This window comes from Jaminaea rosea, assembly GCF_003144245.1.
Source record: "Jaminaea rosea strain MCA 5214 unplaced genomic scaffold BDZ90scaffold_1, whole genome shotgun sequence".
Lineage (NCBI taxonomy): Eukaryota > Fungi > Basidiomycota > Exobasidiomycetes > Microstromatales > Jaminaea > Jaminaea rosea.
In genome coordinates, this window is record NW_020289975.1 from 723949 (window position 1) to 746408 (window position 22460).

The window sequence follows — 22460 nt, forward strand, 5'->3', positions numbered from 1 at the left end:
GGTTGAAATCTGAAATTGAGCCCTCGAGTCGTCCGATGTCGAGTGGAAGCGCGGCAAGCGGCAGGCCAGCACCTCAACGGACGCTTGGACCACGTCGACGACGGTCGAGGGTCGACTGCCTCCTTCTTGGTCAACACCATCACCCAGCTTCGCAGCATGAGACTCTTTGCAGCCTCAGCAGTCGCCTTGACTGCCATTGCTACCCTTGCCAGCACAACCGCAGCTGCTGCTGCGCCCTTTACGGCGGGTAAATTCGCCCTCTCCACCGTCGATGGCTCTTCCCGTTTGTCAGAGCCCTTCACTCCTCAAGCCGGCATAGCTTCTCTGCCTACAAAGGTCGACTCGGATGAGATCATTCGCCTCTCCTTCACTGTACCTACAGGAGGGAGTAGCGATGATGGCGATGAGTCCTCCTCGTCGTCATCATCATCATCGATCCCCAGCCAGATTGTGCTGCAGCTCCTCTCCAAGAGCGATTCCTCCAAGGCGGCCAGTTTTGTGCCCAACATCAACAAGGGCAATGGCAAAGTCACCTGGAGTCAGAGAGTCGATCGGCTGCCTGTTGAAGCCCTCGCAACCCTCGACGCTGCATACACTCTGCGCCTGCTCATTGCAGGGGCATCGACCAAGCCTCTCTCACTCGAGTTGGGTGACCTGACGATCCCCACTCTCACCCTCGACGCATCTTCTGCTGGTGTTTCGTCGACGAGAGAATACAAGGCGAGGGAAATGGGCTTCTATCCGTGAGCAGATCTTCTCGAGGTACAGTACATGGCTAGAAAGAGTGCTAATCTCCCACGTCGCTGCGTTTTCAGGTGGCCCGAGCGACGTCACACCTTCCGCAAGGAAGTGACCGAGGGCATGCCAGGCAAGACGAAATCGCTCGTTGTCCTCGCAGTCATCGTAACCGTCCCTTGGCTGGTACTCTTAGGTTTGGTGAGCAGGCGCATCCATTCATTCCCAGTCTTCACCGGCATCCAAAGCTGACCACGCCTCCCTCCCTCACTCACAGCTCACCCCTCTGCTCGGCTCAGTCAAGCTCAACACCTCACCCAAGCCCTCCGTCTGTCTGCTCCTCGCCTCGCTCCTCTTCCTCGAGACGATCGGTTTCCGCTACTACCGCGGAGACTTCACATTGTTCAGGATGCTGCCCTTCTTCCTTGCAGGAAGCGCCGTTGCTGCAGGCTCCGTCGTGGCAGGGGCGTTGGAAGGCGTAGGGGCTGCGAGTGGGTCAAGGAAGAGCGTCAAGAGTAGCTGAAAATGCTCTCAAAGATGCAATCATAGAATAGTTGAAACCGTGCTCGCAGACTACTACCAAACGCGTAGAGTACAGCGCGAGCAAGAGGGTGGTGAGACTCGACGACCACGTGGCAACCATCTGCTTCCCTCGGATGCCGAGAGACTTGCGTCTCGAGTTCCGCATCTCTCTTGTTTCCCGGCTCTGGTGCGGCGGCCCGGGAAAGCAGGCACGACTTAGCGATTCGCCTTTGCCGCTACAAGACTGTCTTGCCATTCTTACCATTGCCGTCCTCGCCATTCCATCCCACCTGCACTCGCCGAAGCTTTATTAGCCTCGAAGAAGCGCGAGCGACGTAACTCCACGCTACGCCGACGCCGGATTACCAGGGCCGAACAGGCAATGATCACGGGCTGTCTTGTCCTCGGCGCGTAAATCCTTGAGCTCCTTTCGATAATTTGCATCGCTGCATTGTCCGACAAGTCCAATCCTCCATCTTCTCCTCGCTTTGACATCCGCCATGCTCAATCACAGCTGCATCCGCTGTCGCAGCAAGAAACTACGCTGCGACGGCCAATCTCCTTGCTCCAATTGCTACGACAAGGGCGTCGCAGCGACCTGTCAGCGGGCGCTCAGAAAGGAGCGACCTCGTCGCTCTGATGCGATCAAGAGGGCAAGCGATGCAGGTCGAGAAGGCCGAGGCGCAACCATCGATGAAATCAATGTTGGTTCCCCTTCTCGCCCATCAATGGCTTCTGACAGGGTCATGGCGCCTCTAGCGCAGGATCATTCGCACTTCAATACCCAGCCCCTAAGGAAGACGCTGGGCATGATTGGCTCCGCATCCACCGTCGAGTCTGTCCCTACGCCTTCCTCTTCGGCAAAGGTCACAGGCCTCATCGGAGGGCCCGCTGCACCGTCCTCCTCAGCGCAGCAAGAGCCAAGAGGACCTCGTCACGACGACGTCTACGAGATGGCTCCCGCTCGCCTGCGTGGCTGCCTAGTAACAATGCAGCAGATTCACCTAGCCCGCAAAGTACTCGGCAGCCCGCGGTCCTGCGGGCGACTTCTCAGCTTCGTCTTCCACTACCGCTGTCAAGCCGTAATGCACAGCTGCATCCACCTGCCCACTCTCAAGAAGACGTTCCGCCAAGTCTTCTCCGACGAGTGGGCGCCTGAACTCACAGTGGACCAGCTCTCCCTCGTCTTGATGGCTATCGCCGTCAGTATTCAGTACACTCCTCGCGCGGGGCCTTACGGCTACCTCTATAGCTTGGTCAGCGAGATGGGCCCCGAGTATGCGCCCAACGACAGGCAGATTGCGCTGCATGATATGGCTAGGCAGATCATCACGGCTCGCTTGTCCTCGCCTACCGCTACCCTCGAGGGACTGCAGACCATTGTCCTTTGTCTCATGTACGACCTGGATGAGGACGCATTCAAGGAGCACATCTTCGATCATGCCATTCGAGGTTCGCAGAGACTCAATATGCACCACATGTCTGCCTACAAGGAGGCCGACCCTTCTTCACCCTCAAGCTCGACTCTACCGTATGGCACCACGCCCGTCGAAAAGGAAATGATGGTCCGTCTCTGGTGGTATCTTGTCTCCCGTGACTGGCTCACAGCCCTCACCCGCTCGACATACTCGGTTCATCCGAACCACTTCACTACCCGCCTCCCTATGGTCATCACGGACGAGGAGCTAGCAGAGGGCAAAGCGCCCGAGTCTACAGCAGCAATTTGGTCGCCTGTAGCGGTCTCTCTCCCTTTCATCAGTCTCGCCTCCCTCGTGCGTCAAATGGTCGACCTCCGCAACCAGCGCAATCTCGACGGCAGCGTCGCCGGTCAAGAGGACAAGTCTTACACGGATCTGGTATCAGACGCATTTGATGCATACGCCGAGTCCCTTCCCGAGCAGTTCGGCTTGGGAGCAGCATTTGTCGAATCCGATTTCGACAGCGTGGCTAGTGTAAGGGCGGTGCAGCGTACGGAGACTGAAAGGTGGCTCCTGCACCACGAGCTCTTCCACGCCTACCTCCAACTTCACGAATATAGGCTCGACTCGCCCATCCCGCCCGTCATGGCTGCCCTTGCCTCGCACATCCTCGACATACAGGACAAGATTCGGCTCCGCTGCCACATCATCGACTCCCTCCGCATCAACGTGACCGGCGTTCTGCGGGCCATTACGGTCCTCTGTGTCGACCTGATTCAGAAGCATCGTACCAGCCAGATGAGCTTGTTCAGACAGATGCAGCTGGGCAAGATTAGAGAAGCGATCAGGAAGACGCGTGAGGCCACGAGGTTGATGGATGGGGATTTGGATCGTATCGAAGGCCTATTGGGCATGGAGGAGAATGCGTGGAGGGGAAAGAGAAAGATTGCGAGCGGCGCAGCGATGTCTGCCAATGGGCAAGCAGGGGTCAGTGGGACTGGGCCAAGTGTGGCTCTCGCGGATTCGAGCTCCTCCTCCTCACCGCCGAGTGGGGTTACGTCGACCTCGAGTCCGACGGCGGAGAGTGCTTCCTCCCCTCCTTCCTCGCTGCACCACCGCCCATCAGAGTCGAGCATCCACGCGGGTAGCATGGGTAGCACGGCGGCTACGAGCGCTCTTGCAGAGATGGGCACCAGTCTTCCCTCCTCCAACGGAGGGGCCTGGTCGCCAATGATGATGGACAAGGGCACGAAATTCTTTGCGGCTCATCATCGAGAACAGCAGCAGGGGACTCAACAGTCCTTTGGCGCCGCGAACCAATTCATTGCAGCTCATGGGAATGGGGCAGCAAGCTCGCTGGACCTTTACCCCAATCTTCGACCGCAGAACGCACCCACGCATCCGTATAATCCTCCTCTCCCACCTCAGCAGCAGCCGCAGCAAGCCTTCGCTCCGCATCTGCCCCATCCTCACCACCAGCACGCAGCTCAGCTTCAATACCACCCTCACGCGCCCACGCCTGCCCATCTGGCGGCTCACAACAACCCACCCACCTCGGCCGGGGACATGTCCTACCTGGCACAATGGATCGATCTCCTCCCCACAGACCAGGCAGTCAGCCCCGTCTTTGCGCAGGGAGGCGGCAGCTTGAACGAGCCCAGCTGGGAGGAGTTGTGCGCCTTCTTACAGGGAGGGCAGCAGGACGCTGCTCAGCAAGGTCAGCAGGCGCACGCGCCTGCGCACGTCGTGTAGAGAAGAGCTCTGAAGGAGAAATAGGCTCGTGTTTGCACATAACTTTCGGCTTCACTACGTCTTGTATTACCACCTCTTGAACTCTTTCTACGGACGATGGACAGAGATCAGTCTACTTCTCCCTCCGTCCCTTCCCATTCTCGCATCTCGTCATTGGCTATCTTCTTTCTCGCGTCCCTCGTCCTTCTTCTTCGCTGTAATGCCCCTCAATTGATCGATTCGACCTTCCTTACTCTTCACCCAGCCTGCGCGCAGAGGGCAGTCGAGCAGACTGGCGAGCCTTCTTCCGCGGTTGTTGCTGCCGGGGCTGCGGCTGCTCCCTCCGCTTCGACGAGGGAGGGCGTTCTTGCTTCGGACTGAACCTCGTTGCGTCTTCCTTCTCAATCTCCTCTTCAGGCTGAGCACCTCGCAGGCTCCTCAGCCTCTTCCCTCCATACGTGCTCGCCGCTCGTCCACTTCGCCCGCGAGGGAGGAAACGCGAGGTGATGCGGGGAGCTGCCGGGGAAGGTGTTGTAACAGCGAGGTCGGGGTTGACGCGGGAAGCCAAGGGAGGAGGAGTGGCTGCAGCGGCGGCTAGGGTAGGGTCAAAGCTCGAGGTGATTCGAGGGGTCATGGATGACGCTGATTTTTCACCCGGTTGCGAACAATGGTCTGCGAGAACTCCGCCTACGCCATGAGAAGTGCCCAACCCGCTCTCACCCGCTTTGGAAGGCGAAGGAAATTCAGGTAGGGGAGTGTGGAGCGCGTCGTAGCCATCTTGATTCTTTTGCCCATCATCGAAAGGCAGAAAAAGGGATGCTTGGCTTGCCTGGCTGTCGAGAGGTGAGACAGCCTGCGAGGCGAAGTGGTGCTGTTGGGAGTCGTCGGCATGGCGGGAGACTTGCGAGGCGTGTCCGCCAAAAGGGGATGGGCGATCGATGCTTCTGTCGCGTTGACTTGCGGGCATCGATGCGGAGTAAAGCTCCTCAACGGCCCTTTCATTGCCGCCCTGCGCTGCGATTGCCTGTTCCCTGCCCCGAGCCTGTCTCTTTCTCTGCTCGCCACCAGGCGTCCAACCCTCGCTCAGAACCTCTAATTCGATCCCGCCGCCAGCCGTAAAGTATCGCTCTCTCACCCTCGCCATCACCCCTTGATCTTCACAAATCCTCATCACCCCTGCTCGGCCGCGTTGCTCAAGAAAGCCCTCCTCCAGCAGGCGTTCACGCAGCCCCTGAGCGACCGCTTTTGCCTCGTTCTGCTGCTGAGAGGGCTGCTGAGACGAGGTGGAGCTGCCATTTTCGTTGGCGGCGCCAATGAGTTTTGCAAATCTCTCGATCCCACCTGCAGGCCAGGTGCCGTACTGTAGTAGCTTGAAAATCGCGCGCCGAACTTGCGAGAGGTGGCACAGGGCGAAGTAGCGTTCGTCTTCCGTTGCGTCATCGTCAGCTCCAGTACGGCGATGGCGTGCAAGGGTGCATGACCAGCAGGTCACCTTCAGAGAAGGGTGCGAAGATGCCAGCCCGCCGAGATCATCGTCTAAATTGAAGTGGTGGGCGTGGCCGTAGCAGGCCAGATGGAGCCAGTGGCCGCAATCCTCGCAGGGCGTGAGATCCTCGTCGCTTCCCTGTAGATTGCAGTCGCACTGCACAGTGATGGGCGACGGTGACGCCTGAGGTGAAGATGCTTTCGTTGCCTGACGTGCTCGAGTCGAAGTCGACGGCACGGCACCAAGCTGCGGTGCTCGCTCACGCTGCGAAGCTTGGCCAGGCTGTAGCGGTCGACTGTCCATATGTTGCGCGAGCTTTTCATTGATCGAAGCAGTGGTGGCACCAAGTGGTCTGGGACGTGGAGCCTTGAAGATCTCGGCTGTGGAGCGAGTGCCGACGAAGCGAGCGTGTGAGCCATCTCGAATCTCCTGTGGATTGCGCACAAATGTGACTTACATGGCTTGCTTGTCGCCAAGTCCTCCCCACGAACATCCTTCGGCCGCTTCTTCTCCCATTCCATCAATACGTGAGCAGGCACGGGCTCTTCACTGCGAGTGTCCGCCCTAATCAGCGCGCAAGGGCTCACAACGCTATCGCTGCTCCCTCCGCCGCTCACGCCAGCACCGAGCAGCGTACTCATTCCAAGCTTGTCGGATGGCGCACTCTGCTGCTCAAATGCAGTGTTGACATCGAAAAGCAGTCTCTCGCCGCCCTTCATCTGCTCAAGGCGCAGCTTTGGGTGCACATATGCATTTGTCCTGCTCCTCGCCATTGTGAAGCTAGCACGATAACCTTCCATGCCAGCGTCCTTGTACGATTGGAAAGTGGGTGTCTCGCATGCGTCGGGGGAAGACTCAAGAACCCAGCGATGCCCTGCTGATTCAGGGGCGAAGAAGCCTGAGGGCATATAGTCGGGTGGTGCGCGATGGCTGAGGCTGGCTTTGAGCTGGAGGTAGAAGCCAGATGGCATGCTGGGCTGGTGTGCGAGGGTGAGCTGTTGCGTTTGGAGGAGGTCCTGTGGGCAACAGTAGGAGGCGATGATGGTGTTGAGAGCCAGCGAGCGGCATCGTTGGTCCTGTTCACTCACGTATATGCTTGACATCGTCGCTTGACCCCTCGCTGGCCCTTTATCAACAGCATAATCAAACTCGTACCGCCAGTACTCGAGGAGTGGGACGGCCCCTTCAGCGCTGATCGCATGCCTGCTGATGGGGAACCCCAGGCTGATCGTGTGAAGATAACCCCGATGTAGGGCTTCAAGGGCGGCTTCGATCTGAGCGAGCGTAGCACAGATGTTGGCATCTTCTGTGGGACCTGCGAGACGATGTCCCTGTGACAGACCGGTGATGCACAAGTCAGCGGCGGCAGCACTGAACAGAGTTGCGTTTGTAAAAGCCGTCCTCACCATCATCGAATACTCCTTGCCCCTCCTCTGACAGGCGATCCGAGTCGGCGTATACACAGCCTGCGGATAGATCTTGCGTGCGAAGAGGATGGCGCCGATCGCATGCGTGATGAAGTCGCTGACTGTAGCCACCATTGAGGGCACGACGGTGAGTTGAGCATGTTGAGTGACGGGTGGGTCGTGCTTCGTAGCTGGGCTGCGAGTAAGCATAGCCTGTTTGAGCGAGAGACAGGGGATCCAAAGCGACAAGTGGCGCATATATGCGGGTGGTGAGGTCACGCGCGTAGCGAGAAATGCTCAAAAGGAGCCCGACTGCTCACCTGATTGCCTCGTACGATCATAGTGGCACCTTTGTTCGGCTTGTTGCTGGTGGTAAAAGTGGGCATCGCCTGAGCGTGCGAGGAGAAGATGATGAGCTCGAAGACAAACCACGTGAGGCTATATGCGCGCCTACTCACCTGCGAATGGGCGGCGTCCTCGCATTGGCGATGCTGAGACGCCCGCGTGAGGGCAGGCATTATCCACTCTACACTACTCGGAGCGAAGAAATTGAGAGGATGGAGAGCAAGGTGAAGAAGAGGATAACATGGCTGAACAATTCGAATAAGATAGAGGCGATGCAGAGCCCGGTGAAGAGCGCGCACTGATTGCCCTCACGCAGCAATGAAAGGCCGCACCGCAAGTTGGTCGTGTTCCTGGGAGTCATGAGCGCATGATCTTGCTCGACATTGCATTACCTCGAGCCATTCTACTTTACTTCTTTTTTCCCTTCTTCTTTTTCTTCTTCTTCTGCGAGACGCTCTTCGCATCATCACCCTGGGCGGTCTCACCATTGCCTACCCCCCCTCCCGATGCGTCCGCTGCCTCCCCTTCAGACTCTTCGCCGCTGTTGCGCGCGCTTGCTTCTGCGCTGACGGAGTTACTGCCATCGACATTAGCCATGGTCGAGCTCGATGGCGGTGCAGCTTGGATGGCTGATTCATGGTCATCGAGTGACGATGCTTCTGCTGCGTCCTTCGCTTCTTCCACGACAGCGGCAGGAATTGAAGGTTTGCTGTCTTGGCTTTCAGCAGGCTCGTCTTGGGTACCAGACTCAGCAGTCGACGCGATGGGCGCAGACGCAACTTCATCTACTGATGGTACTGATGGCTCTGCAGTCGTCGCGGCCGAAGTGTCTTCTTCCTTCGTCGCTCCTGAGGGCGCGGGCGCCGCCGGATTTGCGGCTGCGGCTGCGACGGCCTGTCTTTCCCTCTCCTCACGTTTGGCCTTTAGCTTCTCTGCCAGCGTCAACTTCTTCGGCGGACCGGTCGCAGCTGTTGGATTTGCTGGGAGCTCTTGAGCGGCAGTAGAGGGCGAAGGAGTGGCGGCCGTCAGATGAACGGTGGATGCAGAGGATTCTGGAGCAGTGTGAGGAGCGCTGTTTGCCGCTGATTGAGCTTTGGTATCTGTCTCTCCCTCGGCTTTTGCGTCAGCCTCTACCCTCTTTCGAGCTTCCTGTTCCCTGGCTCGAGCTTCTTGCTCCACCTGCGCCTTGGCATTGATCTCTTGCTCCTCCTTGACTTTGGCTTCGGCTGCTGCCTTAGCTCTAGACTCTTCCTCCTCTCGGTCCTTCTTTGTTTGCGCTTCCTTCTCAGCGGCGGCCTTGGCCCGGGCAGCCTCCTCCTCTGCCTTCCTCTTCGCCTCAGCAGCAGCAGCCGCGGCAGCCGCCTCAGCCTCAGCTCTAGCCATCCTAGCGCGCTCCTGCTCTTCTTTTCTCTTTGCCTCCTCGTCGTCCCTCTTTCTCTTTGCAGCAGCCTCAGCTTCAGCGCGCCGTCGAGCCTCTTCCGCTTCCGCCTCCGCCGCCGCTGCTTTTCTCCGCCGCTCTTCCTCCTCCGCAGCAGCCTGTTTTCTAGTGCGTTCTGCCTCCTCTTCGGCCTCCTTTCTTCTCTGCTCCTCCGCCGCGGCCGCAGCCGCCGCCTCTGCCTCTTGGGCCCGTCTTTGTGCGGCCGCCTTCTCCCTCTCCGCCTTCTCTTCAATTCTACGTCTTCTGTGCTCCTGCAGCTCAACCCTCCTGGCCTCCTCACCCTCATCCCACGCCGAATGAGCCTCAGAGGCCCACTGCCTTGCAGAGGTGATGTGCTCCTCCTGTCTCTTGTCCTGGGCGCCCAGAAGCGGTAGTGACGACTCCGAGCAGCCAAAAACGTCCCGCCAGAGAGCGCTGCGCAATGCTGGGGCCACGAAGTCGAGGAGAAGCTCGAGTGCAGAGGCGGCAAGGAGGCGCTCCGCTTGTGTATGGCGATGTGCCGAGCTAGCGACAAAATCAACTTCTTGGCGGTCCTCCTCGTCGTTTTCCGCATCTTGCTCAGACCTAGTGAGAGTGGGCAATACAAGGCGATTGCTATCCTTCTCCTCCCAGAGCTGCTCAGGCAACCTGGCGCAGTAGTGCCCGAGCTGCGTGATCGTTTCGAGTAGAGCATGGTCCAGCGCTTGCATTGCATCCCGTCTGATCTCAACGGGGGCGAAGGACCGTAAGCAGTTCAGCCCAATGAGAACATCATTGAATAGCCTTGCGAGGGAGGCGAAGTACGGGACCGTCTCCATGCTGAGTGCGTCGCTTGCGCTGAGCTTGCCCACATCTCTGATTTGGGTCAGCCAGCTTGAGGGTGCCTGACCCGGCGCAGACGGGATGCACTCGACAAAATTACGGCTTGCCCTTTGCGCTGGAACCCGCACGATCTCCAATGCTGCTTCCTGCAATGCCTTGCCCGCCGTCAGAGCCAAAAGAGGCGCCACATCCCCTCCGAGTCTGGCGAGAGCCGCAGCCGCGTAGGAGAGCTGAGAGTGGAGCGCCATGAGACTTGAGACCAAATCGTCCGTCAAGCGTGTGACTTCCCGCGTTGACGTTCCTGAACTCGCTCCCTCCCTGACCTGCCCCACAAGCTTGTAGACCGCCCTTCCCACCTCTCCCTCCAGCATCCTCGTGTGCCGCCTGAGAAACGGGGAGAGAAGCTGCGGCATCTCGTTCAAGTCAGGAAAGAGAGACTGGGCCATCGCGCAGGTATCAGAGACCCCTTGTCGCCAGACGTCGATGTAGGCTGAAAGGTGGGCCGTCGCTGGGTTGTGCGAGGTGGAGATAGACTTGCTGAAGGAGTGAGGGGCGGAGAGGAGAGATCGGAGTAGGGTAGCCCGTGCCCGGAGAAATGCGAGGCAGAGCTGTGGCTCGGTAAGGGCAAGCTGCTGATGCTGCGGGGTGGGCTTGCTCGAGGAGGCGTGACCCACACCCGGCGCCTCGTCCAGTTCCTTGAGACCGCGCAAGCTTGTCATGCACCGTCTCGCCGCGCTTAATGCCAAGTTTCGACTCTGCAGCCCTTCCAAGAGCTGGTCTCTCAGCTCTTGTAAGCTAACCCAGCTTCGTGCCCTCAACGACTGCAAGATGGGGCCCCCACCCAGCGGGGAGTCCGGTCTGGCCAGCTTGGCTATGTAAGCCGCGAGCTCGATAGCCTCGCGATGGTTTCCATTTCGTATGCAGGTGGTGATGAGGTCAGGAATATCCAGCAAATCGGGCAGATTGGAGGCATGTGCTTCGAGGAGCTCATTGGCCCTCTCCCTCGCTGCGAGCGGTTCGCGGGTAAGGGAGGGAAAGTTGCGGGCCACTATTGCCAGCTGAGGGAGGTTCGTATCTACCAGGCCGCGAATATCGCCCTGCACCGACTCAACTGCCGCTGGAAGGGCAGAATTTGATTGATGGACGTGAGAAAGGGGGCCAACATGTCGCTGGCAAAGGGCTGAAAGCTGGTCGTCTAATGTCTTTGATGTTGAAGCTAGAAATTGCGGCTGAGATTCAAGGCTCTTGAGCGTTTGCGTTGTGAGAGAGGCAAGGAATGCTGATGCTGAGGATGCCGGATTGTCCAGGTCTGCGAGCGTTTGGGCAATGAGGGCCTTGCTGTCTTGGACGGTGGAATCGTCATCGAGGTGACTGGCGGCCGCCTGCCTGATGAGAGATTGGAGGGTTCCGCCTTGATTCGATGGAGCCGCTATCGAAGCTGCTCCTCTTCGATGGCTGGCAGACGTTCTTCGACCAAGTAGAACGCTCGACCGGCGCTCCGACTTGGGCGAGAGGGACGCCATGAGAGGGCGAGGTCAGTTGGGGAACGACGAAGTGAGGAGGAATCAATCCATACGAGGGCCAGTCAGTCTGGCGGTGGTCCGGGCGGCGGCGGACAGAGGCCCACGGATTTGGCGACTTGGCGACTTCTCTCTCTTCCGATCCAACACCATCACCTCCTGACGTAGCATCCTTGTTCTGCGCATGGCACCACAAAAGCATTGACTAGGGGCGTCACATTCGCCAACGGATCGTTGCCATGTTCGAGCGCACCCTCGAGTCGCTCATCAAGGGCCTGCGATCTCATCGCGGCGCAGATGAGGTCGCCTTCGTCGCGACCATTCAGGATGAGATCAGACATGAGGTCAGGTCGGGCGACGTGCAGGTCAAGGCCGAGGCAGTGCTCAAGCTGACCTACGTGAGTGACGAGGGCTTATACTAGACATTTGTATACGGCGTCTGACATTTTGTCGCGATCTCGCCCTCGCAGCTGCAAATGCTAGGGTACCCTCCAGCCTCGTATGCGTCCTTCCCTATTCTCGAGGTCATGGCAGCCTCGCAGTACCACATCAAGCAAGTAGGATATCTCGCTGCTGCGCAGACATTCAATCAGGACACCGACGTGCTCATTCTGGCTACAAACCTCGTCAAGAAGGTCAGCGCAGGCGCATATACACAGGTCCGTTGCAGACCTCACGCTGATCGCCGCTTCCCTTTCCTTGCCAGGACCTTCACTCTTCCAACCCGCTTGAGGTAGCGGTAGCAGTTAACGGACTATCTCGTATCGTCACGCCGGACCTTGCCCAGCATCTCGCCCCAGATATCATCGGTATGATGTCTGTATCACGATGTCATGCGGCAGTCAGAGAACGGCCAAAGCTGACCTCCTCGCCTCTCATCCCTCTCCTCGGCATCGCTCCCCAACAGGAATCACAGCAAGCCATCGATACGGAAACGCACTATCCTTGTCTTCCACTCTCTGATCGCCCACTATCCTCCCGCCTTAGACCAAGGCTGGCATCGCCTTCAAGAAAAGCTAGACGACGCCGACCCCTCTGTCGTCTCCGCCACGGTAAATGTCGTCTGCGAGCTTGGACGCCGTTACCCCAAGAAATTTTTGGCTCTCTCACCGCAATTGTTCGGCCTGCTCACAAACTCGACGAACAATTGGATGCTCATCAAGCTCGTCAAACTTTTTGGGTACTTGAGCCCGCATGAGCCCAGGCTGGTTCGCAAGCTCCTCCCGCCTATTAAATCCATCATCTCGACCACGCCGGCTCTCTCCCTGCTGTACGAATGTATCAACTCCGTCATATCTGGGGAGATGCTCGCCCTAGATGACGGCAGCGGCAGCTCGGACGAGCTGGCAGAAAGCTGCGTGGATAAATTGGCGGCCTTCTTGGAAGATGAGGAGGATCGCAACCTCAAGTACGTGGCGTTGCTCTCTCTCGTGAGGATCTTACCTACGCATCCGCATCTGGTAGGGCGGTATCATGAGGCGATCTTGGGTTCAATGGAGGACGAAGATTTGAGTATCAGGATGAGGGCTCTCGACTTGGCCGCGGGGATGGCGAGCAGGGAGACTTTGAGAGGGATCGTTGAGAGGTTGATGGCGCATCTGGAGGAGCCTGACACGAAGAAGCAGAAGAGGGGTACCGCAGCAGAAGGAGGAGCAGCGGCTGCCTTGCGCAAGGCCCTCTCCAGCGGTCCCTCAGTCAATGGCCCTCAAGCAACCACACCTTCATCTCTCGTCTCAACAAGTTACCGCCAAGAGATCGCGCGGCGCATCCTCCTCATGGGCTCATCAAACACATACGCGCACATTGACGACTTCGAGTGGTACGTCGGCGACGTCTTACTGCCATTGCTGCGTACCCAAGAGGGGGTTGCAGATCTGGTCAGGGGACAGTTGATCGACGTCACCTTGCGTGTGAGGGCAGTCAGGCCATTCGCAGTTGAGGCGATGGAGAAGCTTCTTGGCGATGCGTCTTGGAGTATCGGTGGACAGGGGATCGAGCAGCTGCATGCCCTCGCTGCTGCGGCGTGGATCTGTGGAGAGTACCACGAGCACGTCCTCAACCCGCGCATTGCAGTCGATCTCCTTCTCCCCACGGGCCTACTTCCCGGTGGTGCAGGAGACGGCAATGACGACGACCAGTCAGATATCAGGGTATCGACAATGTCCGTATGCATTCACGGCGCCGTCAAACTTTTCGCGCACTGGGCTGCTTCTCTCTCCACCGGTGCGGGGTCCAATGGCAGCGATTGGGATGACACTCGCCTCGAGGAGGTCAGCAACGTTGCCGCCCTTCTCTCCGAGAGGCTCAACCTCTTCGTTGACCAACCGCACTGCGAGGTCGCAGAGAGGGCGAGAGAGTATGCACACCTCTTTGAGTTCGTGCTTAAGGATCTGGAAGGGGCACAAAGGGCTGCAGCGGCTTCCAAGCCAGTAGGTGAGGAAAGGGCAAAGAAACAAGCAGCGCAGTCGTCCGCTACGCCTCTTGCGCCACCTCCAACCGATGAGAGCACAGCAAGTTGGGGCGAGTCGACCGCTCTGAACCTCACGGCGTCTTCCTCCTCGACATCCCTCTCATCCCAGCCGAGAGGGCCAAAATCGCTGCACCTTCTCTCCCCTCTCTTCACGCCCGCGCCAATGGGCCCCGTCGCTGCTCAGGCACAGAAGAAGGTGCCGCCGCCACCACACTTGGATCTGCGAACGAGCCTGGGTGGGGAATGGAGCGTCGTGATGCCGGAGCCACCGGCCAAGAAGGACAAGGAAAAGGCAACAGGGGCTGAGCCTTCTTCGTCGAAGCTGGCTGCCCCGAGTGGCAGTAAGAAGACCAAGAAGAGCAAGCGTGATGAAATCGACCGTAACATTAGCGAGGGCAAAAGCAAGGCCTCGTCATCGAGCCCAAAGCTAGTCGACGACGACCTAGAAGATGTACCCATCGTCCGCCTGTCCCTCTCTGACCTACCCGGCCTGGCTGAATCATCATCGGCGGGAGGAGCGCGCAATGGCGAGGCGGAGAGCAAGAGCGATGGCAGTAAGAAGAGAAAGGGGACGAGAGACAGGGAGAAGGACCTGTTGCAGGAGGTGGAGGAGATGCCGCCCGGTGTTGCCGGCCCCGATCAGAAGGATGGTGCAGCATCAAGACGTAAAGAGAAGGCTTCTTCCGCGAAATCTCCTCCGTCTGCTGCTACTCTTCAGCAGCCTGCCAATGGATCAGCCTCCAAAGCCGTTGGCGTCGGTACGCCCGCGGACGTGGACAGAGGCGCAGAGACACCCTCACCGACGCCAACGATGGTAAAGAAGAAGGACGGCGGCAAAGCGAAGAAAAAGTCGAAGAGGGCTGCGGCCGGTGTAATGATAGACTGAACTCGGCGACAGAGGGTGGCGACGCGACGCTGTAATGCTCAATTGTTTTTTCCAATGAATTGCCAAGTCACTAGCAGCGACGAATCCCTGTACAGACGATGCTACCACGTCACGAATGTCATATTCTCGCCTCAAGGCCACCCACCCCCATACAGCTCCTGATCCTTAGGCTCATAGTCGATTCCCTTTGCCCCACCATCGACCTTCTTCAGAGCCTCCTTCCACGGCTCGTAGTCCTCGCCATACTTCTCCAACAACCTTTTCAAGTCTGCCCTCTGCTCCTGCAGGGCTGGCGGTGGGTTTGCCCAGGTGTCCTCGAACAGGACCGAGAGGGGGGGCTTGTGGCGCTTCTCCGCCTTGTTCATCGCTGCGAGCACGTCCTTCCTGTGCGTCTTTACGAGGTCCGCCTCCTCAGCGTCGCTCCACCAGCCGCGAGAGATGAGGTACTTGCGCATGCGGTGAATCGGGTTGTCTGTTTGGGTCCATTCTTCTACGGAGGACTTGGGCCTGTAGGAGCCCGAGTCGTCGGAGGTGGAGTGATGGCCTACGCGGTACGTCATGAGCTCGAGGAAGACGGGGCGAGAGGCTTCGAGGGAGCGTCTCTTCGCTTCAGACACGGCGTACAGGACCGCGAGGGCGTCGTTACCGTCCACGCGGATGGTGAGGGTGCCATAGCCTGGCCCACGAGCCGCAAGTCCATCTCCTCTGTACTGGTCGATGCTCGCAGTCGAGATAGCGAAGCCGTTGTTCCTCGCCAACCAGAGCACAGGGCAGTTGAGGGTGCTGGCGAAGTTCAATCCAGCATGGAAATCGCCCTCCGACGCTGCGCCTTCACCGAAGAAGCACGCGGCTACATTGTTCTCGCGGCCCGCGGTGCGCTTGAGAGCGTAGGCTGCTCCTGCTGCGTGCGGGATCTGGGTCGCGAGGGGGGAGGCGACAGTGTGGAAGTGAAGAGCCCTGGAGCCAATGTGGTTGGGCATTTGACGTCCTTTGCCCTGGTCCAGTCTGCGCAGTGAAAAGGGGTGGGTGGGATGCGTGAGCTCTGCACCCCAAGACCATGGCGCTCTGTGCCGCTTCGACCGTATACTCACGTTGTCCCCATGACCTGGTTCATACAGGTGTCGAGTCCGAGTCCTCTGTGCATGAGGACGCCAATCTCTCTGTACTGTGAGAAGACCTCATCGTCGGTCGCGAGAGCCTCTGCCGCACCGACAATGGCTGCCTCTTCACCGTAGGAAGTCATCCAGAAGGAGACGCGACCCTGCCTCTGCGCAGAGTAGCAGACCTGGTCCAGCTGAGGCAGGAGGGACATCGTCTTGTACATCTTGAGGGCACGCTCCTTGTCAATCTGCAGCAGCGAGCAATGACGGGAACATATCGTGTCAGTTTTGCTCGGCCACTATTTGAGCTTGGTCCGCGCTCGTACTCACCACCTCGCCAATCAACTCCTCGGCCATGCCATCAATAGCCGCTCCATCGGCATCCATGAGCCTGAAAGTGGGGATCGCCTCGAGGACATTGCCCTCTGCGTCCTTCCACACGCGCATATTGCTAAAGAAGCAGTCGTCGATGTCACTTAGGAAGGCAGAGCCGGGCTTGTTGGGCAGGTGGCCGGCCATTGGGCGCGAAGGGGGAGTTGGGGGGCGACGACGAGGTGAGACATGCTCGTTTGCTGGCTCGGAGACGGGGGCAGATGAGGATGTGTTGCGAGTCAAGAGCAGAGCAGGGGCACGGGCGGCTGCTCGCGAGCTGGCTGATCGCCAGGCGGAGAGGGCGCCGCGGGATGCTGTGGTTGAGGAGCGCAGCATCTTCAACGTCGTCGTAGCACGGAGAAGTGTGGCAGGATGGAGATGGTAGGGTAAAGACAGGAGCGAAAGAGGTCTGAGCTGCCTCTGACTCCTTCTTGACCTGTTGGACAAGACGAGATCGGCAGCCGCCTTTGCCTTTGCTGCTGCCGCTTTGCTTTGAGCGCGAGGCTGCTGCGTGGGTTGGTGCGTGCGGGGAAGCCACAGGCCTGGAAATGCAATGGCTGTAGCGGACCGATAGTGAGGCGGTTGGTGTCCTGCCCTCGCATAGGGCCGGTCGGCGAGAGCGCCGCGAGCCGCGACACTGCACTGCGAGATGCATGGTCAGGACGCGGAGCGAGCGGACGGACAGGGCGGGGGACCGCATTGCAAAAGCCACGAGACTCGACCTTGTCTCACGGCAGCCTCGATCACTTTCTTGATGGGGGTCGACCTGGCCCAGCTACTGCCAGGCAAGCGCCGCAAACGAAAGATACACCAGCCTCGCGCTCTTCAATTGGCATGACGACGAAGGGGCTGGGCTAACGATGTGATGTGATGTGATGTGACATGGTGAGGGATGCCAGAGGGCCCCAGGTGAAGAAAGGAAGAAGGGCTAATGAAGAGCGAACATAGATGCCGTGTTTGCCCTGGTTGGAACGAAATGAAAGGTAACGACGGTGCACACGAGCTCGTAGACCAGGCTCATCGATCTTCACAGCATATCTCGAAAGCGATGGCCGGGCTCAAGCGCTCTCTCATCCCTCACTTTACTTCTTCAACCCCAATTCCTCCTGCACCACCCCCACCTTCTCCCGTAGTACCTCCGGGAAGCTCTCAGCGACATGCGCCAGACTCCTCAGATCCTCTTCATCCAACAGCTTGATAGTGATCTTGGGCGCGCCCTTGAAGCCGAGACCCTTGATCTTCTTGAAGAGAACGTCGCCGAGTTTCTGCTTGCGCTCGGCTTCGCGAGACTCGGAGAGGATGCGGTCCATCATGGCGTCTGTGGACGACCAAACAGCTTGGTCGACGGGGGCCACAGGGAGTGAAGTCGGAGAGGCGCGGGCGAGGGAGACGATCTCTAGGCAGGGGAGGCGCGCTAGGGAGGCGAGAGTGTGGGTGGGGCCGCCGGCTGGAGAAGTGGCGGATGCGGTGGGCTCCGCAGGCTTCGTAGCGGCGGCAGCTGTGACTCTGTCGGTGCTGGCGCCCTCCTTGGCGAGTTCAGACTTCGCAGCACCAATATCCTCGTCATCGTTCATCTGCAAGATGGCTTGCGCCGCGTCAACCTTTGTCTTGAGATAGTCGCCGTTGAAAAGGGCCATCGCGCGCTCCTTCTTGGGCAAGCCGACGAGAAGCTCGACGATATCGTCGACTGACGATGGGGAAGCGGTGGGCAGAAGCTTGACAACTGCTTGTACGAGACGCTCCTTCTCTGTTTGCGGAGTGGGTAGAGGCTCGACAGTCGATGCTCCGTTAACTTGAGCTGCCGGCCCTTCGGTCGCAGCGGCTGCTACAGGCGCTTGCTTCTTCTCGGCAGGCAGGTCCACCGCCGCTGGCTTCGGTGTGTCGGCAGCAGCGGGCTCCTTCTTTTCCTCTTCCCTCTTGATCTCTCGTACGTGCCTCTCAAATGCCTTCGAGTCATTAAGTGCCCCAATCTGCTCGCTCAAACTCAACCCTACCAATCCCTTCACGATTGTCCTAACATCATCGTCATCGTTCCGCCCAGGCAATTCTCGTGCCCGCTTGATAAACTCCGTCATGATGATGTCGTCCCTTTCTGTGGGCTCCATGCGGGACAGCTCGATCTCGTCGAACGCGCCCGCCCCTACAGAGGTGGCCGTCGTGCTGGCCGAGAGCTGTTCATTGCCCATGGGTGTAGAAGTGAAGTAGCCCTTGTTGCTGTTGGAATTGCTGGGAGAGACAGGCGAGCGAGGGCTCATTGACGGGCTGACACTGGGGCCACGACTGCTTGCACCACCTGCGCTACCCGCACTGCTTGAGCCGCTGAAGATGCGAGCCAGCTTCTGCTCGCGCACCTGCTTGGGTTCGTGAACGCGGATTGTGATGGCCTTAGTTCCTACCTGCTGCCCGTCAAGAGCCCGCATGGCTGCCGTGGCGCTTTCGGGGGTGCTGTAGCTGACGAAGCCGAACTCGCGACTCTTGCCCTGGTCGTCGCGCATGACGCGGGCCGAGGTGATATGTCCGAAGGACTTGAAGAGGGAGAAGAGCTCGGAATTGTCGATGCTGGGACAGAGGTTCTTGCAGAAGAGATTGCAAGGGTCGATCGAGCCTGAGAGAGGGGCAAACTCTTGTCCTGGCGCGGAGGAGGCTGTGGGGACAAAGGATGGCGCACGGGCGCTCAGCTTGGAGCCGACCCCGGGCGCATCGCCTACGCTCGGTCGGCGAGAGGTATCGGGGGCGACGGAGATGAGCTTGCCACTGATCTCGAGGCAGTGCAGCTGGTTCTGGCCCTGTGCAGCGAGAGCAAGGGAGGCGTAGTCAGTACAAGTACTGTTTAGATGGAGCGTACCCGCTCGCACCCACCTTGATCGCATCAGCTTCATTGTAGTAGACAACGTTCGCCATACCCTTGAATCCAGTATAGTGGCCTTGAAGATTCGTCTCGATGCACTGAACGCGGGCAATGGCGCCAAAGGGTCGGAAGAGATTGTAGACGGCAGTGTCGTCTGTAAGAGGAGGCAGCCCTTTGACAAGGCGGGGCTTGGCAGCAGGCTCAGGCTCCTTGTGTGTCACTGGTCGAATGCGGAGGCTGACATTGCGGACTGTGGCTAGAGCGAGCTCGGCTGGTGGGGAAGGAGACGTGGTAAGCGCGATGCATACTGTCGCCGCTTGTTTGCTGCTCACTCTTCTCCATGCTCTGAAACTCGACTGTGCCCGATGCAAGCTGGCCAGCAGGTGTATTGCGATCAATGTTGAGTCTGTGTACGTGGAGAAAATTCAGTTAGCAAGCTGCAAGCTATCTACCCCTCCTGTGGCGGCTTGTCGCGCGTACGCACCTCACGGGTAGGCAATGCGAGAAGACCTCCGAAGCCAGCTCTCGATCATCGATCTGCGGGTCAAGGCCAGTGATATAGAGGAATGGCTGCGACAGATATGGATGCTCAGGTGCATCTCGGAGGGTATCCTGTGCCTCGGCAAAGCCATTGCTGTTGGCCATGGTGTGTGTGCGGTTCGAGGGCAACGGGAGCTTCCTTGGGGTTAGGTGAGGTCGTCAGCGGCGAGGTATGCTTGATCTTGGCGTTCGTGCTCTCTTCGTATGAGAGGTGTTGGTCGTCAGCAGCCCGGGTAGTCGAGCGCGCGCGATGATGTGCGCAGCAGCAGGGTATCGAAGGGCGAGGTCGAGAACTCGTCGTGGAGGAAAAGGGAGCGAAGGTGAGAAAGTGTTGGACTCGTTCACGCTCAACGCTCTCCCGCATCACCCGCTCTGTCTGTCTGCCTCCTAATGCGCCCGCTCATCTTTCGCTTGTCCGCCCAGGAAACCGCCGCGACGAGTTCAAAATTGGCAGCCCCGAACAACTCCGCGCCCACGCGAGCGAGCCGCCCGAGTCCACGTCTCACTGGTGGTCAACGGCCATTCGATGTCACGATAGCGAGACAAAGAGCAAAGCAGATGAGATGGAGAGGACAAGCTCGCGGCCCCTTCTCTTTGACCGCATTGATGTCTCAAGGACCCAGCGTCGCATTCCTGAGCCGTCAAAGCACCGCTGTACCACGCGCTGCGTGCGCCCATAGCCCGGCGTCAGTCTGAACCTTGGCCTCGCGGGCGTCGCCGCTGTGGAGGTCTGGCTGACCAACTTCGCAGCAACCGTGACCTGGACCCTTGAATAGGCCAGTTCGCTGTCCGTCCATCCACTTTCGCTCAACGCTCTAAATCTTCTCCCTCTCTACACCTCGCATCTCAACCACTATCGCAGCAATGGCCGGCCCCTCAAACATCAACAAGCCCTACGCAGAAGCTTCTCACGAAGGGGACGGTGTTCCCGCAAAGGCTAAGACGGTCAACCAGCCCTCTCACATCGAGGAGAAGAAGGAATCGCTACGTTCTCTGCATCGCGATCCGAGCCATTCGCCAGAGGCCATCTCGAATCGCGCTACGTCGGGCAAGAGCGGTGGGTCTGGCACGTCCAACAACTATGGGAAGAGCCACTCGAGCATTGCGGCTAGTCATGGAGCTGGGGGACAGGGGAACAACAGCAGCTCATTTGCAGGGGATGCCGAGCAGGTGAGTTGGCGTGATGAAGGCGGCAATCGTAGTGAAGGCACCAAGCTGAGTGTATTCACAACTCTGTCGTCCGCAGCCGGAGCCGCCTCTCTCACCATCGCTTGTATCATCAAAGCGTCTGGTATAGATTGGAATGGATATAAGCGCCACGACCTCTCTTCTGCATCATGTTTCCAACAAGCAAATGACATCACCATCACTTCGCAAGCCATTTTTACATGCGCCTCAGTCAACATTGCCATTGCCTCTCCTCTTCAGCCTTACTTCCTCTCAGCTGATTCCGGTATTTTGGAAGCGGGGACTGCGCACCATCTCCGTGGCCTTTGCCAGCTGCTTCTCGGTCTCTGCGGAGAGTTCCCCCAGATGACGCAAGAGCATGTCCAACAACATCAGTCCATCCTTGATTACGACATTTGGCTGCTGCTTCGAGGCGGCATCGCTGAATATGCGGTCGTGCTCCGCCTTGAGGCGCTTCTGGGCTTGGCCGAGATCCTTGTCCACGCTTTGCGCGCTCATCTCGTTGAGCTGGGCAGTGAGGCTGACGAAAATGGCTGATACTTTGCGCACACGAAGGGAGAGCTCGCTGACGGTGGCTTGAAGCACAGCGTGGTCCTTGCTCCGCACAGCGCATTCAGCATCATTAGCGAACGCGAGGAACCTTTGCCGGAGCTGATCGTGTTGCGAGAGGAGCGTGAGATTGGCTTCGAGTTGAGGTGTGAGAAGGTCTTCGCGAGGCGTGGCCTTGTGATCGTTGTCCCTGACGGTGGGCTCGAAACCGGTGAATCTGTGCTGCGGTAGCAGCGGCGGCGACGCCGGCAGAGTCAATGCTTCGGGTCGTTGCTCCTTTGTATTGTCAGGAGGCTCTTGTTGAATCAGAGTGCGATCCGCATCGAGAGGCGGATTGCTTAGCGCAAAGGATGCCTCCTCCTTTGACTCTTCCTGCCGCGAGGGTTCCTGGATGTCTACAGCGTCGTCGTACTTATCATCGTCGTCCGATGTGTTGGCCAAAGGCGTGGTCAGCCGAACAGGATGGGATGGAGGAAGGATGCCGTTAAAGGCCACAGGCGTGCTAGGGCCAGAAGCGGGCTCATCCATGTCTATGAAGAAGCTGTGCGCAGGACTTGAGGAGGTGGAGAGGGAGGGGGCACGCTCTTGCGCCTCTACCATGATGCTCTCGCTCATATCTGATTCTGCCGCTCTCGACGGCTGAAGGAGATCACGCTGTCTTGAGCTCGTATCCGACGCTCGGACCTCTCGCAGCTGTCAATGGCCTCGTCGTCGCTCCATCTGTTTGGCTGCATGCGAAGTGAGCAGGGAGCGATGAACGGATTGATAGGGATGGACGAAAGGAGTGCGGGCCGAGATGAAGAGAGACTCGATGAGAAGGACGACGAGAGGAGAGGTGGCTGGCGGCTCGAGATGAAGTTGGCTTGGAGACGCACACACATCAGGCTCTATGGCCTGCCAGCTCTGCTAGTGCCTTTTCTACCTCGGCAGCCTGGAGTCTGCTATACTCGATACTTCTGAAATGGTATCACGGTTCCCCTGGAGGACCCCCTTTGTCCTTTACGCAGCATAAAGTGCTTCTTGATCGTTGCTTGCTGACCATGACGGCGACAGGACGATGCTGGCACCTCTAGTTTGGCGGCTCTTTGTTGCCTCAGTTGCCACC

General features: G+C 58.6%; 9 protein-coding genes across 9 annotated transcripts; 4 read left to right on the top strand and 5 right to left on the bottom strand.

The window, feature by feature from the left end:
- Positions 1-156: 156 nt before the first annotated feature.
- BDZ90DRAFT_257268 (hypothetical protein) lies at positions 157-1258 on the top strand (the record flags this gene model as incomplete). Its single annotated transcript, XM_025507935.1, has 3 exons — positions 157-743; positions 816-936; positions 1013-1258. 3 exons carry the CDS (start codon positions 157-159, stop codon positions 1256-1258), a joined length of 954 nt encoding a protein of 317 aa, XP_025364787.1.
- Positions 1259-1508: 250 nt separating this feature from the next.
- BDZ90DRAFT_6429 (hypothetical protein) lies at positions 1509-4542 on the top strand. Its single transcript, XM_025509743.1, has one exon. The coding sequence runs from the start codon at positions 1758-1760 to the stop codon at positions 4425-4427; it is 2670 nt and encodes an 889-aa protein (XP_025364788.1). The 5' UTR covers positions 1509-1757; the 3' UTR covers positions 4428-4542.
- BDZ90DRAFT_6440 (hypothetical protein) lies at positions 4542-7933 on the bottom strand. Its single transcript, XM_025509746.1, has 6 exons — positions 7757-7933; positions 7619-7687; positions 7299-7511; positions 6981-7223; positions 6350-6908; positions 4542-6272 (listed from the first exon to the last, which is right to left on the bottom strand). Exons 1-6 carry the CDS (start codon positions 7814-7816, stop codon positions 4657-4659), a joined length of 2760 nt encoding a protein of 919 aa, XP_025364789.1. The 5' UTR covers positions 7817-7933; the 3' UTR covers positions 4542-4656.
- Positions 7564-11437, bottom strand: BDZ90DRAFT_6433 (hypothetical protein). Its single transcript, XM_025509745.1, has 2 exons — positions 7757-11437; positions 7564-7687 (listed from the first exon to the last, which is right to left on the bottom strand). Exon 1 carries the CDS (start codon positions 11403-11405, stop codon positions 8052-8054), a length of 3354 nt encoding a protein of 1117 aa, XP_025364790.1. The 5' UTR covers positions 11406-11437; the 3' UTR covers positions 7564-7687; positions 7757-8051.
- A 111-nt stretch (positions 11438-11548) lies between these two features.
- BDZ90DRAFT_229204 (Adaptor protein complex AP-3 delta subunit) lies at positions 11549-14902 on the top strand. The gene is made up of 4 exons (XM_025504963.1): positions 11549-11800; positions 11873-12037; positions 12109-12218; positions 12310-14902. The coding sequence occupies exons 1-4, from the start codon at positions 11642-11644 to the stop codon at positions 14756-14758; spliced, it is 2883 nt and encodes a 960-aa protein (XP_025364791.1). The 5' UTR covers positions 11549-11641; the 3' UTR covers positions 14759-14902.
- Positions 14890-16305, bottom strand: BDZ90DRAFT_215478 (hypothetical protein; the record flags this gene model as incomplete). Its single annotated transcript, XM_025504232.1, has 3 exons — positions 14890-15763; positions 15850-16097; positions 16192-16305. 3 exons carry the CDS (start codon positions 16303-16305, stop codon positions 14890-14892), a joined length of 1236 nt encoding a protein of 411 aa, XP_025364792.1.
- Positions 16306-17034: 729 nt separating this feature from the next.
- On the bottom strand, positions 17035-20166 carry BDZ90DRAFT_229205 (hypothetical protein). The gene is made up of 4 exons (XM_025504964.1): positions 19563-20166; positions 19411-19484; positions 19090-19349; positions 17035-19016 (listed from the first exon to the last, which is right to left on the bottom strand). The coding sequence occupies exons 1-4, from the start codon at positions 19721-19723 to the stop codon at positions 17313-17315; spliced, it is 2199 nt and encodes a 732-aa protein (XP_025364793.1). The 5' UTR covers positions 19724-20166; the 3' UTR covers positions 17035-17312.
- A 316-nt stretch (positions 20167-20482) lies between these two features.
- BDZ90DRAFT_257275 (hypothetical protein) lies at positions 20483-20915 on the top strand (the record flags this gene model as incomplete). Its single annotated transcript, XM_025507936.1, has 2 exons — positions 20483-20788; positions 20865-20915. 2 exons carry the CDS (start codon positions 20483-20485, stop codon positions 20913-20915), a joined length of 357 nt encoding a protein of 118 aa, XP_025364794.1.
- Positions 20563-22418, bottom strand: BDZ90DRAFT_229206 (hypothetical protein). Its single transcript, XM_025504965.1, has 2 exons — positions 20865-22418; positions 20563-20788 (listed from the first exon to the last, which is right to left on the bottom strand). Exon 1 carries the CDS (start codon positions 21968-21970, stop codon positions 21059-21061), a length of 912 nt encoding a protein of 303 aa, XP_025364795.1. The 5' UTR covers positions 21971-22418; the 3' UTR covers positions 20563-20788; positions 20865-21058.
- Between the last annotated feature and the right edge of the window lie 42 nt (positions 22419-22460).

Coding starts and splice junctions, on each gene's coding strand:
- BDZ90DRAFT_6429 (XM_025509743.1), top strand. CDS start 1,758: ATGCTCAATCACAGCTGCATCCGCTGTCGCAGCAAGAAACTACGCTGC.
- BDZ90DRAFT_6440 (XM_025509746.1), bottom strand. CDS start 7,816: ATGCCTGCCCTCACGCGGGCGTCTCAGCATCGCCAATGCGAGGACGCC. Junction 7,512..7,618: donor TGATCGTACGAGGCAATCAG/GTGAGCAGTCGG, acceptor TCGCTCAAACAG/GCTATGCTTACTCGCAGCCC. Junction 6,909..6,980: donor CGACGATGTCAAGCATATAC/GTGAGTGAACAG, acceptor TGTTGCCCACAG/GACCTCCTCCAAACGCAACA.
- BDZ90DRAFT_6433 (XM_025509745.1), bottom strand. CDS start 11,405: ATGGCGTCCCTCTCGCCCAAGTCGGAGCGCCGGTCGAGCGTTCTACTT.
- BDZ90DRAFT_229204 (XM_025504963.1), top strand. CDS start 11,642: ATGTTCGAGCGCACCCTCGAGTCGCTCATCAAGGGCCTGCGATCTCAT. Junction 11,801..11,872: donor CAGTGCTCAAGCTGACCTAC/GTGAGTGACGAG, acceptor TCGCCCTCGCAG/CTGCAAATGCTAGGGTACCC. Junction 12,038..12,108: donor CTACAAACCTCGTCAAGAAG/GTCAGCGCAGGC, acceptor TTTCCTTGCCAG/GACCTTCACTCTTCCAACCC.
- BDZ90DRAFT_229205 (XM_025504964.1), bottom strand. CDS start 19,723: ATGGCCAACAGCAATGGCTTTGCCGAGGCACAGGATACCCTCCGAGAT. Junction 19,350..19,410: donor GTTTCAGAGCATGGAGAAGA/GTGAGCAGCAAA, acceptor CTTCCCCACCAG/CCGAGCTCGCTCTAGCCACA. Junction 19,017..19,089: donor ATGAAGCTGATGCGATCAAG/GTGGGTGCGAGC, acceptor CTCGCTGCACAG/GGCCAGAACCAGCTGCACTG.
- BDZ90DRAFT_229206 (XM_025504965.1), bottom strand. CDS start 21,970: ATGAGCGAGAGCATCATGGTAGAGGCGCAAGAGCGTGCCCCCTCCCTC.